General features: G+C 41.3%; 1 protein-coding gene across 2 annotated transcripts in view; it reads right to left on the reverse strand.

The window, feature by feature from the left end:
* nlgn3a (neuroligin 3a) overlaps window positions 1–16875 on the reverse strand; it is a 116907-nt gene that overhangs the window by 81353 nt on the left and 18679 nt on the right. The window contains exons 2-4 of one of the 2 annotated variants that reach the window (XM_056382630.1): window positions 10851–11563; window positions 9678–9737; window positions 489–548 (exon numbers count right to left, since the gene is read on the reverse strand). In XM_056382630.1, coding sequence (XP_056238605.1) covers window positions 489–548; window positions 9678–9737; window positions 10851–11322 — 592 coding nt within the window. In that variant the 5' untranslated portion in view covers window positions 11323–11563. The remainder of the gene's footprint in view (window positions 1–488; window positions 549–9677; window positions 9738–10850; window positions 11564–16875) is intronic. The other variant, XM_056382631.1, reaches the window with a different exon arrangement.

The raw sequence follows: 16875 nt of genomic DNA on the forward strand, positions 1-16875 counted from the left end.
AAATCTGCTGGCAGACCTGGTGAACAGTCTGATATTACACTGCTGCTTCACTTTCCCTCTGCTATTATCGCCACCAATACAGCTGCTGGCCACACCTTAAGAAGGGGCTCTCACAACTGCTTCTGCCCTTGTAATAACAGCCGCTCCAGTCACTGCGTGAGATATTAAAATGACCCAGCCCGGGCTTTGTTATCTAGACAGCTCCAAGATCCCATCTGACTCCTGAGCCAAACACTCTACTCATCGCTTGAATTTCGATGCTTGGGAACGGAAGGCCTCACATTCACTCACACACACTCTACATGGGACCAAAGACAACATTGTCCTACACATTGTAACGTGACAGGGGTGCTTGATGATTGCATTTGCAATTAGGAAAAAAAAAAAAAAGAAACTAAATCAAACAAAAATCATAAATGATCAGGAATCAGTGACATTTTTAGAAAAAAAAAAAATCATGCACCATCTTTGTTCACCATTGAAAGTACCTTCATCTTCATCACCGTCGTTATCCGATAAATCCTCGCCCTGTTTTTTTGCATGGGCCCCTGTTATTGAAGCAGGGAGAGACATAGAGAGGCACAGGGAAATTCAAAATAGCATGTTTGGCAACACAGAGATGGGAAAAGAGGAAATTCAAGAAAAAGCATCATTTGATACCAAATGTGAATAATAACAATGTTAATTTAAATGCATCATTCACATTTAAAAAAAAAAAAAGATATTTACAAAGAAGGAACATCCAACAAGAGAAAAATAAACATTTTAAATAATGTACAAACACTACACTGTGTAACAAAAATCAAAACACACCTTGCAGAAGGCAAATTCAACAAAACTCCATTGTTATCATAGTATACCTGGAGCAGAGTCATACACCACTGGCATTTTCAGATGAAAAAAAACCTTTAGCTTTATCAACCTATACATTTGGGAAACAATAGCTTAAAGGATAACTGCAGAAAAGAACAGCTACTGAACAGCATATGATTCAGATTCTTTTGATCGTATTTTGGAAACGACTTTTTGAGAAGAGGTTTTACAGTGTTTGAACAAGACTTTAGTGACTTTCTGCTCTGCACCTGATGTCAATTTCTAAGACAGACCATAAAAAGGCATATAAAAACATATTAACAGAAAATGTGTTTACTGGCGAGGCGAAGAATATAAAAATCAGGATGCAGAAAACTGTTGAAAGCACAGGTTTTAAACTACAAGCAAAAGCATGTGCACGACTGCAACCTCCCTAGAGGTGGTGAGATTTGAATAAATCACCGAACTGCGTGTATCATGTACACTCAGTGATGTGTGCAGTTACTTCGGCTTGCCTCTTTGCCCTAAACAGTAGGTAATGTGGTGTTGTCCTTGTGCTACTCGTTAATATGAAAATCTAGCCCCCCCAGAGCAGCTACACACCATGTACAAATAGCGTACAAGCCCCATCTTGACCTACCACTTACACAGTGCTATTCTAAACTGGTGTGAGTTTGATATCCATGTACGATCATTTTTGTTGCCCACCAGCAGCAGGCCCTAAGGCCATCAACGATGGTTAGTTAATTGGTCTGTCCATCAGTCCATCCATTCAATAGTAAATCATATTCTGAAAGATTTTACAGAAATATTATGTATTTTTGGGGAATTTCACAGTTTCGGTGATACCCAGACCTTTCATATAGCGCCGCTGTCAGCTCAGATTTTCCTCTTGAGCAATGCTTGATACAGTAAATCCTAATGTCTCTGGTGACCTTGGAATTTAGCTTTAGTGCAATCACCAGGTTAGCATGAATATGAATTAATATCAAAATCTAACGGGTTGATTGTCATGGGATTTACTGAACCATGATTCCAAGATGAGATGCCGAGCATTTCCCACAGTGTTTCATAGCAGAGAGAAGCCTGATCCTTAACCTGAAGCAAACACCACCTCTGCTAACATCATATATTATTATATGTACATACTATATTGTAATACATATTATATTACATGCATATTTTTCTTTTTTTTAAATGAAATAAGGCATTCATCTTTTAAGGGAGAAGCTATTTCTCACTGCACGTTACATACACTTCATGAGAGTGGCTGTTGTTTGAGTCATCTACTAACTAAATTGAGAAAATATACATCAGGATCTGGCTGATCCGCCTCCATCGCTAAACAGTTTCCTGGATTCTCTCCACTCTAGTCATTACAAAATGTCTTATCTTGCCACATTTAGACAAAATTATCCACCTCTTCTTTAAGACAACTAATAGCCTGAGTCCCATTAAATTTGTTGTGGATGTTAACGGTTCCTAGACGATGATTCAAGCATCCACAAACAGAGCTGTGTGTGTGCAAAAACTTTTTAGAGGCCGAATTCCAGACTGGAAGAAACATTATGAACTTAAGTTCAGAGACTCTTTGAATGGTCACAGTGTTAACCCCTACTTCCAAAAGTTGCTTAGAGGTCACAAAGACTCTTCTCAAGACAAGATTTCTGTCATTCAATCAAGTCAGATTCAGTCAGTCAATCAAGACACTATAGGAAGAGGAGGACTCTACAGCACTCATACAGTATGTATGGACCCAGAAGTCAGAAGCTCTTTAGGTTAAACAGCTTTTATCTGAGTGAATGAGCCACTGTGTTTGAAAACCTCATCCATTATCAACTGATAGATGCAATATATTACATAATGTAATAGGCTGAGTGTCATGACATTTACTGAGTACATTCGAGCTCTAACGTGGAGAGGCCTTTTGATTCGGTTGTTTCCACAGCCCGTACAATGACCTTGTTCAGTCTGTTCATCACGTTTGCATTATGGGGTGAAATGAATAATGCAGTCTGCATGCGCTGTGTGAGCTTTAGATATGCAAACATAATTGTATGACTATGAAAACTTCAAGCTTAAATGCATAACTTGTGTCACCCTGGCGATAAGGGGTTATTGGACAGCTGTGGAAGGTTGTGCAGAAATGGGAGCGGACTTTTAATTTGTTAGCCATTAGCAAGGGTAAGGTGATAGGCTTGATAGGACAGGTGTGGTAGGCCACACCCTCATGCAATGTCATTGGCTAATGGAATCAAAATCTGCAAAGTGATGAATTAATTTTTTTTTTTTAATCTATTAACAACATACGACACAAAAAGATTTGTTTACAGACATTCCCTTGGTTAAATGGTAATCAGGCCAAAACATGTATTTTTCAAAAATATTTTCAAAATAAAAGACATGACATGCACATTGGTGTGTAAATTGGTGTTGTTGTGTTGGAGTGTTGTACTAGCTTCTAAGTTTAATCATAATTACAATGCAACGGGCTAAAATGAAAATTATTCAGCAAGGCCAGTTTAAGTAAAAGATGAAAGCCTGTGAAGTCTTATCAGATGCCAAAACACTGCACAGTGGTTGATAATAGGGTGAGGAAGGCTTTTACAATTCTGGAGACTTATCATGGCCGGGGGATGATTTTGGTGGGAGTCTGAATTAAATGAGGGAACTCCAGCTTTTCATGCAGAGCTAATATAAGTCTGAAAATGGCCTTTGTCTTAAGAGTTCGGCAGGTGGAGCACTTAAAAGCTGAACCAGTTTCCCAGCAGCACCGGGTCAGTTGCAAATATCTCTCTTCATGTCTCTCTCATGTAAGCTTCATGGGAACCCCACAAAAATGTTTTAGCAGAATAACAGCCAGCGCCCAAATAAATGGGTTCCCCACTGCTTCAACAGCCTTCTTTATGGCTTGTTAGCGATTGCGGTTATTCTAGCATTCACTGTGCTGTCGACGTGGTAAAACAGTGAGGTTATTGAGTGATAGTGCTTCAGACAGGCATAGATTGGATGGCAGGTGTCGACAGGGAAGCTCTGTCACTTTGCATTGTGGTGTCTGTGAGCCCGTGTGTGTCAAACGGTGGATCTATAATAGGAACTGCAAACATGTGACATCTGCAGTGACTCAGCAAGCGAGCCTATATTTGACCTTGAATCTTTTCAACTGATGCCGCAGCAAAAGAGTTTGACATTAAAATGAAAACCACAATGGATTGACGCGTTTCTTTTTGCATAGCCGGCCTCCAGGAGTCAACATTTGTATCCCTTCAAAACAGGCGGCATCTAGAATAACAGCTATTATTCATGTTCCTTGACAAGCAAAATAGAAACCTGTCGCATTTATCAAATCAGGTTCAAAGAAGCTGCATTTGATGGGCTTACTTGTTACATAAAGGGTATTGAAATTTAACATTTCAACACGGTGAAATTTCAAACAAAAGACTGTCTCGTAGTTGGCTGTTGAGTTTTTTTTACATGAATAAACCCAAGCATGCACACATATGTACACACACCCACACACACACACACACACACACACACACACACTCACTCACACACACATGCATACAGATATAGAGTACTCTTAGACTCTAGAGACTTCTTGACTGAATCCACAATTCACTCAATACATTGTGGAAGGGCTGAATGTTAACTGCCTCTCCTTTGCTGGAAAAAGGTTCGCTGACAATAGATGGGCCTTGGAGTTAAATATCAGAAAGGTCAGAATGTGGAAAGGGACTTAGTGAAATGTGAAATGTTGCAGCCTTGACAATTTAGAGCAGTTATATTCAGTCTCTAATCCTCAGGTGGCCATTTTTCTCTTTCAGAGTGCCTGGATCTGTCTCTCCTCCTGTCTTCCTGCTCTCCACGTCTTTCTCTCCCTGTCTATCTCCATCTCTCTCGATCTGTCTCCCAGTGTAGAGGTTAAGGAACAGCTTGGGAGGGACACATGAGAGAGAATGATGGAGAATGCAGCTAAAAGGTTAAGGAGGCCGTAATCCTGCAGTAAAGGACAGCCAAAATTCACACTGCGCTTCAGCTGTTCCCAAAATAAAATAAAAAAAATAAAAAAACAAATAAAAGGGAGCCAAGTTGTCTCTTTGCCTGTCCACAGCTCAATAATGGAATGAGACATGTTTAACAGAGACCACAGGCTTCACACTGGGGTCTCTTACCTCTAAATGAACCATTTATTCCCTATATTAAGTGAAAAAGCCTACACTGCACAAATATCTAACAAAAACAATCAAGACTCACCAGGCTTTAAGCTTCTTAAGCATCTGTCAGACACAACAGTTATTTAAATAAGTGCTGCACCACAGTTGAATATGCATCATTACTGATTACAGTCATTTCAAAGCCTTTGAAAGCCAGAACAATGCAGGTATGCAGCCTTTAATACTTAAACTAGCAGAACTATTTCAAGGATTGAAATATTTTACACGTAAAATTAAGACTGACAATAATCTACAGAGATATCTAAAGGTATCCTGTGGATGTGTAGCAAGGCTTTATGAGCGGGTTGTTTGCACCACGCAAGTTCACAAGGACGCACATCCTGCTGCTGGTTTAACATTATTCTACTTAGTCCACTAATAACACAGACCTTGTCAAACCTCAAGGACACAAGAAATGCCTTTTGGTAAGAACTTCTCAATTTAGACATGTTTGCAAAAAAACTCCACAGGGCTCCTATAACCTCTTCACCCCTACCAAGTGCACTAACAAGTGTATCATCATAAATGCATTATGTGTGACAAAGCACTGTTTAAAACCACGGATTGAAAAGCCTAATTTTTTTTTTTTTTTTTTTTAAGATACCAAATATGTCAAGATGGATTTGCAGCAAAAGTGTATAAAATGATACATATCATGGTGCAGCAATGAAAACATGGGTGTGAATAAGTCACTCCACTTTAGGCAAAACTTAAGGGGCTCAGGAAGATAGGAACAAACTAAAAAGATACTAAATGCAACAAATTGTGTTTTTCCCTTTAAATGGGCTTTAGGACTCCACAAGCTGTGTCCTCTGTTTCTTTTTAGATCGGGATAAACAAAGAACAGAACAGAGATATTGAGCCTTGGATTGACTGTGGAAGCTGGACAGCACAACAGCAGGAGGCCTCTGAATAGAAACTTCCTGCTTAGGTCGCGTCCTGCATCTCAACTCAGTGGGACTGGATCCGCCGCTGGCTGGCCGCAGCCTTCGCTCACTGGGGTCATCAACTGACCCAGATAGATAATCACAGAAGATCATAGAAGTAATTTTCCATCAAACAAAGGGGGACATCTGCTCTGTTTTCAAATCGCACAAGCCAATATTTGCTCTTGTCTTCTTGGAAAGTTTTTGCCCTGTCTGCTTGGCGTACAGATTTCCTCGGCAGCACTCAGGGAGCAGCCCCTCCTTCCCCGAGGCAGGGTTGAGTCGGCCAACCAATGGGATTACCATGGTGTGTTACTGTCTGCCATGGCCCAGACGCAGTCTAACCAGGATTGGGGCTTTTTTGCAGTTTTCACAGCTCTCTAGCATCTGGAGGTCATCTGGTAAGAAGAAAAAATGACCAGTGTTTCTGCTGGGGTAGTTAATCTACAGGTTTGGCAACTGATTGGGCTGTTCACTGCTGGCACCGGGCTGCATAACACATGGCAGCCTGCTGCCTGTGAGGGCTGCATAGGAATGATAGCTGAGTGGTCCAAATCAAGCCAAAACGTACAACAGATTTCGCTGCACTTATCGCAAATAGACTCATGATGAGGAATGAATTTAGGAGTCAGGAAGGTTGATCTCAGAGTGTCTCTCAGAACCGGTGTTATTCAGAGACCAGTGTGAAGGACTCTAAGGACAGGTTTTACAAGCAGGTTACAAGCCGCGAAAGAGACATGCTGTAAAAGCCCCGTAGAAAATAATGCGCATATTATATAAACAGGCAGCATGCAGCACAGTGAGAGCACCTTATCAGCACAACTCTCATCAAAAGCCTGTGATTTTATAGATATCTTTTAAAGTTTGTCAATCAATTTAATAATGTAAACCGCTTTTAAAGATAAAGATTGACCTCATCAGGGTTTGTCCTCACAAAATTGACCCATCTCAAGCCAATCTAGCACTCTGGGGCTGAACAGTGCTTAGCTATGTCCCAGCACATCATTACCTCTCTCTTCACTCCATTCACTCTGACTCGGAGCAGAGCAAAAATGACTGAGTGATGACTGAAGGCTCCAATGTCTCTAACTCTGTCACTGCTCTGTGCTATGTGTGCACACTATAAGACCACTCCAGATAGAGCTGTGGGCTACGGTGCTGATCCTGCACATTAGATCACCTCCACATGACCTCGGCCGCTACCCGCTCTGACACTTTGGACATGCGGTGCTGCGCTAGCCTAGCAAAAGAATTACATTTTAGTTTTGGTTTCTGAACACAGACCAAAGCTTGTGTGATTTGGCACTCTCAGAATTAGCTGCACAACAACACCAGCTCTAAATAACAACCAGCCATACAGAAAAAAGAGAAACCTCTGCTATAATTTTGTCTTGAATCTTTTTTTGAATGAGTCTGTCTTTGATCTTTTGTCAGGACGCGGCGCAACTGTGTGGTTTAAGGTCTGTGAGGCTTTCCTCCTGTTTAATGGAGGGAAATGAGACACATCTTTGATATCAGTGCATCACATGGTTTCCCTGCACAATGCCCAGTAGGATGCTAATAGCACAGGGTCTATAGGAGAGACTTTCACAGTCGTGAGATGAGTATTAATCCTCTAAATCCCACACACTATAAATATTTTCTTACTACCACTATTCTTACTTGAAGATTGTCCTCTATATTTACACATGCGTTACACTGCACTAATTATATACTAACATCTTGCCCATGCGTGATGTATTTTACAATGTTCATGAGTGACATGTTTTTCTCACTTGATCGACATCACCATTGCAACAAAGGTGCTTGACGCTAGGTAAGAGGGCCATTTACTTTGTTCTTGCCACAACTGCATACTGTTGCTTAGCAACAATCACACAACCATTTCATCACGAGTCAAATACCACTACTTTTTTTTCTGTTTATTATTATTAATTGATCACTCTTTCTTCCAGAGGAAAAACATCCATAGAGATACAGGCTCTAAAATTGGTAGTGGAGGTGTTATTTGTACTGAGTATGCACAGTGTGTATGACTCTACTGCATTATACAGGTCTGTATTGAAAAATTCTTTGCAAATTTCTAAGTAAAAAACATACAACCCAATTAGTATTTACAACTCAAAGGAACAGATCTAACTATGGAAATGACACCAATTAAAATCTTTAATGAGGGAACTGATGAACTGTTAAACTGTTTCCCAATTCACTCTGAATTTGTCAAACACGACTTTAACTTCCTTGTTAGAAACATTTAACCAAAACCAAAGTATACTTCAGAGGTTGCTTTCTACATTGCCTAAGAAGGATAAATTATGCTTCATTTGCACTGCTAATTCAACATAAGCCAAGATTAGCAGAAGCAGTTTAAAAAAAAAAAAAGGTGCAATTGAAATAAAAACAGTTTCCAGCAAGACTGAAAATTACAACCTTCATGTATATATCAGCAGAGGAACTATGCAACAATCACCTCTCTGCACAATAATGTGTCACAAAACCAACATATGAAACTTATGATAAACCATTTTCTCATTACCAAACATGGGGAAGATAATTGAAAAATTCCAAGTGGAAGGGGAATATTAAAAAGATATCTCTGTGTATATTCCACAACTGGGACTAATTCAGAAGCAGAAGTGCCTGGAGGGCCAGTCTGTCTCTGACAAAATTGGTTTACCAAAGCAGAATGTACGAGTGCACAGAGTGAGGCCAATAGCTGCCTCCTGCCTCCGTGGAAATCAACAGCAGAGGTCTCCCAGCTGAAACTGAATCTTTACTGTTGAGATATGCTCAGGATCACAGTCTTAAGGATACCCAGACTGTCCTCCAGTGCCTTCCGGCAGGTTTAGGAAATTAGCCCTCTGTTGTTACCAGCAGTGAGACTTTAGCTGTTGCTAATGAAATTGGACTGTCTTCCTCCTTCGCAGTGTGTTTGAGCGTTTGCCACATGGAAAGATAAAAGCTGTCATGCCAATAAAATACCCCACCAACCCCCTATTTAAACAATTCTGAATAATAAATTTAAGAGAAAGGTGGCCCTCCACTTTTTAGTTTAAATTTAATCAACGGCTGAGGCTCCAACGCTTTCAGGTGTCGTGTTTGACAAATACTTCCAATAAGCTTGTGTCTTAAGTGCTGTCAGAGCAGTCTGAAACATGACTAAAGTTCTCTGCATACCAAGTTAAATTTTATGTTCTACTATTTCAAAGCAGCACTCATGCCTCTGATTTAATCAACAGTTGTATTTCAATTCAAAATCTTACATTTAAACATGAACAAGCCATACAATAAAGCAAACAATATAAATAATTCAAACACATGTTATTTTTAGACATGGTGATTGTATTGTTTTACAAAGCCGCATCATTTATTTAGGGACCTGCATTTTCACTCCTTGACACTCACTCTCCAAGTAAAACCACACTACAGCACACACACACACTCACACACACACACACACACACACACACACACGCAACACAACCACTCACTCACTCACTCATCTCTCACACTCGTGTCAAGGTTGATCTGAGTCACAAGTCCCACGTTCATCCCAATTAGCACACTGATTTGGGAGTTGATAGGTGGTGATATTGGCGGCTTTGGGAGGATGCACCCATCGCTCTCCCCTCTCTTTCACTCTTTCAATTCCTCTCTTTCGTTCCGTGTTGGCTTTTTTCGTTTCTTTTTTTTCTTTCGTTTTTTTTTTTTTTTTACATACCTCCTTTTCTACACATTTTCTTGTTGGGTTTCCTGGCACATTCCTTGGATATTCTTTTGACTGTAAAATGAATGGAAAAACTACAAAATAACAGAGAGCTCTGGAAAAGATCGCATGTGACATGCAACAACTCAGACTGAGTCAGACCCCCTCTTCACCCTCTTTCCCGCCTCCTCCCCACCCTCCCAGTCATCATCAACAACAAGAACAACAGAGGACCTGTTGAGAAAGTAACTGGGGTGTTGCTGCAGAAATATTCCAAAATGGTGGAATGAATTTGCTGCATCCTGGGACACAGGAAGCCCATATTCACATGCACTTCTATTTAAGACCCATTACAGCCACACAGAAGGCAGAGAGGCTACAGTTCCAAAGTTTTGAAGTTCACATTCGTATTTGATAAGTGGAAATGTTATTTGATGTTGCCCATTTCATTCTCAGGCCACTTAACATTTCAAGCCCATTTTCCTGTGTGGGTCTCCTTCAAGTGGTGAAATAATGGGGGCCATTTAAGAGAGTCAACATCTAGAAATCTAAAAATAAAACTCTTTAGTACTTTTAGTCGTGGTGGAGCCAAATCTATGTTTGCCTTTTGCACAAAACCTGTTCCCGTATTCAGCCTCGTGCAAGGACAAACCGGATAAAGCCAGGAGAGTAAAGGGTCTTACATAGGTCAGGCTGATGCCACAGGCCTCTCGTGTACCAGACAGAATATTTCACCAACCCTACAGTAGATCATTCACTTATGAAGCAGGCTACTAATCACTAATGGCTAATATCCCCAGAACAGTCAAGACAGTGAGGGTAGGAAGGTGCACCAAATCTGTTTCTTGATTGATTAGATTTCTTTCTTTTTTTTTTCTTTCTTTTTTTTATATTCAGTCATATTAATAAGTCATTTAGTCATCAAAAGAGGAACCTCTAACAGTGGCATGGAAGGGGAGAGTTGATGAAAAGACTAAATGAAAGATCAAGTCAAGATGGCAGGTTGAGATGATGGACACGGACACAGCATGCGCCAGACAACAGGTCATGCTTCGCGCAAAATACAGAGGTGACACAAAATCTTAGAGAAAAGACAGAAAGAGAAGGAGGCAGAGACAGAGGAGAGGAGAGGAGAGGAGAGGAAGAGAGGAGAGGTTTGGTTTCGTCCTGGATACTCGACACACTCACCATCCTCTGTTGGAACATAGATGTTTAGATAAAGACAATCCTCGTGTTGATCCTGTATATACGTGGTAACTATATCCAGGTTGAAGGTGAACCATATTGGCATCATGATCTCTGGCACAGCATTGTGAATATTTTGGGGGCAGACGGGTGCAAAGTGGGTGGCGTTCTTGATCCCTGACCAGGACGAAGGAGGTTCGGGGGGCATGAAACGTTTTTCTCCCACCGGGGAGGCGGCATATGGAACCCCCAGGTACTGATCCACCGGCCCCAGAATCTCACTAGGCAGTGGCACCCTCACCCCTCGGAGTTTCCCATACTGCGTGTTTACAGTTGGGTGGTAGTTCTGACCTCTGACGGCCGTGAAGCACCAGCAAAAACTTAACACCCACAAGGACACGCTGAAATTGGTGCAACTGTGGGCACCGTTCCAGTTCTGCGAGGGGAGACGACTTCTCCTTGGAGAAAACCACATGGTCCTTGTGAGCGAGTGCAACTGCAAGTGACCAACATACAAGCCGGGGCACCCCCTCAGCAAACACACAGGCTTCCCGCTCAGCCCTGCAGTCCGGCCACCTGAGGGACAGTCATCAGCTGTGGTACTGGAGCCCGCCGGCTTACAGACGAGGAGAAACAGTCACAGTTATGCAGTTCCTCTCCGCAGCGAGGTCCTTATTCACTGTCCTCTTTCCGCTCGTCAGATCTTCTAGCCCGTGCTGCAACAGGAGGGGACAGGAAAATTAATGACAGTTCCCTGACAGCACACCAGTTTACCCCCACTTTTATTCAGTCATTTTTATTGACTTGTGGAGTCCTTTTCTGACATGACATAAAACAGCTCACATAAACATGACAGAACTCTTAGTGCTATCATCAATCCACATAATCAAGAAGCTGCCTTTGACTTGGATATTGAAATGAACTGTTGGGCAACTTGTCAAGATGTGCCTAATGATGCTAATAGGACAATTGGAATATGAAAAGCATCAACTGTCAGCAGGTAATTGCGCTCTACTTCAAAGGCCACTGTTTACATTAATAGTTAAAGAAAAGCAATACTGAGAGGAAAAGCACTGCTTCTACAGCAGCAGGACTCACACACGAGAACATAATAACATGATAAAAGTTTAATGTGCTGCTTAATATCATGCAGCATTTTCCCTACATCTCCCTTTGGTAGAGATATGACCACATTTCAAATTCCTTCTTTGCTCTTACAAGAGGTCACTTTCTGAGATGAACAGATGAAGGGGCAGAGGAGGATGTAGCTACAGGCAGCGCGGGTGCCTCCGGTGACAGCGCTGTAAATGCTAATCACCAGTCCCAGGGTGAACCAGTGGTGCTAGCGACAACACCTTCCCACACTGCCTGATCAATTTTCAATTTCTGTGGCTTAGGGTCCCCCTCAGCCTTGCACGCCTACTGCAGAGATAGCTCTAATAACAATGGAGAAGAAAAGCCAGCATTTAGAGGAGGATATTGCAATCCAAAATGACTGTGTAAATGATTTATAATGTATCAGCAGCCGTTGGAGGGCCACTAACCACTGAGAGAAAGCAATCCTGATGTTCCTGGAGGTGCTGTTATCGCTAGGTGGCTATTCCCATCTGCTACAGCCGTGGATCAGCGGGGAGCATATATACACATTTTGTAAATACTGCAGACGAGCCCACCTTTGCCAGTCAGTGTGTGTAAATGGGAACGTGTGTGGTGGACGATTCTGCTCAGGGACTCTGGCATACTGAGCACCTGCTAAGTGATAATACATGAAAAGCCATCCATATCCAATCTGGGGACTAAAAGGCATGCATTGCTGGGGGCCAAGGGCTTGCAAAGGCTTCAAAATGCTAGAAAAGTCACACTGACAAAGTCCCTTCCTTCTCACTAGGATGCCTTTTTCAGAGGCAGAAAGTCTAGCACACATTACTGCCATTAATTGTGTTAACAGACTAGTATAGTATAGTATAGTATAGTATAGTATAGTATCAAAAGTATTTAATTTCAGTTTTTTATAAAAGACAAGTACATAGCATCCACCAGTGCTACATACCACAGCAATGACAGCCTCAGCTAGTGTGAAACGCTTAAAGCTGAATGGATCTTTACAAGACTCAATGCAGCCCAACAATAAAACACCTACAAATATCACAACCCACAACCAGTAATACAATACACTCCCAACTACTTCAGTGTAATACAACAGCCCTGCACTATATACTACTATCATGAAGGTTATAATGATCAGTTTTCTTGACACTGGTAGGTATTGATTCAACTTTATGGTTGTTTTAAAGGCTGTAGTTTGAGGGGCAGTTGAATTGTATTGTATTATACTGTCAGGTGTTTCTTTTTTTTTCTTCTTTTTTTTGGGGGGGGCATTTTATGACTTTATTTGGCAGTGGCAGTGAAGAGAGCCAGGAAATGCAGGTGGAGAGAGAGTAAAGTTGAATGGGCAGTAAAACCACTCAGATATCACGTCACTCACTGACGAGTGTTGTTGTGTCCACTCTATTTATATCACCCCCTTTATAGTATACCAGTAACTAAATATTATTATAATATTTAGCAAAAACGGATCTTCATATTGTAACCCTTATAAAGGTAAGACATGTTCTAGAACTGTGGTATTGGATGGCATTAGTTTTAACTAGGTGAGTGTAAAAGAACTAAAGAACTAAACCTAAAGAAAGGCACCTGATTGCCCCACGCCCTCTTCAAAAACTGTTTCAGCTTGAATTTAAAGTGATCACATTTAAATAAAATGCAGTTACAGTTATAATTTAAAGGTGGTAATGAGAATACAGTTACATTCTTAAAATCAATAGATTACATAAAGGCATTACTTTTTTTTAAATCTGTATTATTCACTCTGAAAATGAAAAGTAGTTAACTCAGTACAATGCTTAGTTTAGGTAAATGCTTGCTGGTCAAAGTTCCTACCTAGCAAGCTACCTACTTAGCTGAAATGCTAGCCGACTGGTGACTGCAGATCAGCCTGTTAGTATTGTTGGTATATTAGCTAGCTTGTTAACCATGTCTAGCTAACACACAAACCACCAAGTGAAGACCAGCCAATTTACAAAAATGCAATATATACTATATTTTTTGCCAGTTATTTCTATCAAATAACGTATATACTTAATTAAATGTCTGTGAACTTTTAAACAACTACAACCTTTTGGTTTGCAAACTAACTTCCTCACTCTGTACAGAGTTGCAAATTTATATCATTGTTGTTTATATTTTTTTTCACCCATTTCATACTGTGAGAAAACAGAGAAAGTAAAAACAGCCTTTTTGGTCCTGGTTATTTTAAGAGGATTAGGCAACAAAGTGAAAACAAAATGTTCTATGGAATTGTAAATTCACATAGTTTTATTTTAATCTTGTTTACTGGTTTTCACTCTAAAATAATGCTGAAGAAAATAAAAGGTCAAGGAAAAACTGGGTCTTCATCCTTTTTCCAAACAAAACATCACCATCAGAGTGACTCATGGTTTCAGTCTACTTCAGGTAGCAATATGGTGTGAATGCCACATTCTTCACAGTGTTACATGCCATCACAATGGAAGATAATGTTGAAGTAATCCAAAAAAATATGTTGCTCTCTTTGATTAATCTAACAAATTATGTTTAAGGGCATGTAGTCTATTATCTATAGTGAAATATATCTTAAAGGCAACCCTCCCAACACTGTCCATTATGAATTTTGCGAGTGAAGATGTCCACATATCGATCTCCTGAACAGAAAAAGATGTCTGTCAGAAGGAAGTTTGAAAAAGGACACCTTACAATTCCCCGTAGATACCGATACACACATACATGATTTTCCATAACTGAAGCCATTTCTGTTTAGATCTGAGATCTGAGTACATGACAGCTGAATATATGTGATAACACTAATTCAACTCGAGATAAAATACATCAGGTCAAACTTTTTAATCAGGACATAGCAAGGACATAGGACAGTGTGATGGAGTGTGTGTGTTTAGAGGACACTCAGCGCGGAGGACTTCATCAGTCTCCCCTCCAACACCATCTCAGAGGTCCTCTCTGCTTTGATCTCTCTACCTGCTGAAGCGCTGCCAAGGGAGCAACAGAGAGAGAGAGAGATTGCATGAGTTCTCCCTCATCATCCCAGAAATATTGATCGTCTCATCACCGTGGCCTTGCAGCCCGTAATAAATACAACTGGGGTGATGGCGGTAGGGAGGGGAGGGGAGGAGGATGAGAGAAAGAGAGAGAGGGGGGGGGGGGGGGGGTGTACTCCACCAAGTACATGCTCTCCTCCCAAACTCTCCGGCCACTGATTAATAGGACATGTTAAATTCTAAAGGTCCAGTCCCTATTCATCATTATTCAAAAGCGCTAACATTGCTACAACTCGTGAGCCGTCCCCATACAGATCCCATATTTAGAAGAAAATACATAAGACTTTCTTCCTTTTTATTTTGGTCCGAGCCCACAGCCATGTACACTTACTGTAGAAGACCCTTTGTTCTCCTACAGCAGAGAGATCTCTGCATCGCAATAAAAGTCTGAGCACAGAGCCAATGTACTCCTACGCCCCGACATCCCTTAGAGAGAGGCTGAATGGACTCTGATAAAAAAGGAACCAATAAGAGTTCTGAGTAGATGGAGCTTCTGACTCTCCCCACTCTGTTATTATAGTAGCTAGTCTGCAACAAAGGCATTCACAAAGCTGCATTAGTCCTCTAGAACATCTAACTTCAAATGAAGTGAGCCGTCCTGACCTGAGAGAGTGTAATCAGTGATTACAAATGCCTCTAGTGCTGTTACATTATAACCACGGCTGAATGCGTCATTATAGAAATGATAAGAGACAGGCAACAAGACGGGAACCAGAAGACAGAAACCTATGTACTCGGGCAGTTACCTCAGCTGAACTCATTAAAATGTGAGAGGCAAAGGCAAAAACTTAATTTAGTGTCCTGGCCTTCCATTTGTGCACCAGAAAGACACCAGTCCACATCAGTGCAAAGACTCCATTTTGAGACAAGCTCAACTCATGATAGGCTCGCTCTCTGGCCTCTGTGTCAATAATGCAGAAAATACAGTATATCTGTAAATTGTCTGCTTACACGTGTTTATTTCAAATTGGCAAACACGGATTTCAGCACACAGCAGGATCAATAATGAATGTACACACAAACTGAACGTCTTCCCTCGCAGGCACACTCCTTATATAAGCTCCTGGGCTTGACAAACAACAGCACGCCATATTAAATCAAGGAGATTGGCATGTTTCAGAAACAACATTCGCAAAGTGTCAAAACCAAACCGAGGCTTCATAAGGCTCCTGCTGGGAACCAGTGCTAGTGTAACAGTGAGGGACGGGGGCCTCCTCTTCCTTTTCTTTGCCATTTTCGTCAAGACTCAGAGCGTGTGCAGTCATTATTACTTCGGAGATTTGGCATTAAATCAAGGACAAAGACGCAGCACATTCGGACTGCTAATCACCATGGTGATGCTGACATATTTTTAAAGAAGCAAAAAGGGAGATGGTGAGGAGTGAGGAGTGGCGCCGCTGCTGCAGCTGCAGCTGCCTCCTAAGCTGCGTCTCCAGCCCTTCTCCTGGCTGCTTCCATAAAGGCTGCCATGAGTGTCATTACCAGCCGAAGCGGCCGAGGAAACATGGAAAGGTGAGCTTGGCAGGCCAAATAAAGACAGATTCCAGGTGACTACATGTTGAGATGAATTCTTGGGCTGCACAGCAAATAAATAGCCATTCTGCTAACTGCTGACAGTGCTTGAAACAACTGTTTGCTCCTCATGACTAAAATGATAGGGACAGATTTGATCTAGAAGACCTGAAGCTGCAAGTCGAGGCAGTGGGCCCATTACTACATCTATATTGCCTCTCTTTCTCTTGACTGGGTGTGCACGCCTCTGAGTGTCAGATACAGTTTAGGAAGTAATATGCTACGTGCAACAATATGTCGGAGTACGGGGATATTAATCAAAGCTAACTGACTCAATTAGATGGAAAAGTACCGAGGAGCTTACA

Source organism: Seriola aureovittata, chromosome 8, assembly GCF_021018895.1.
Source record: "Seriola aureovittata isolate HTS-2021-v1 ecotype China chromosome 8, ASM2101889v1, whole genome shotgun sequence".
Classification (NCBI taxonomy): Eukaryota; Metazoa; Chordata; class Actinopteri; order Carangiformes; family Carangidae; genus Seriola; species Seriola aureovittata.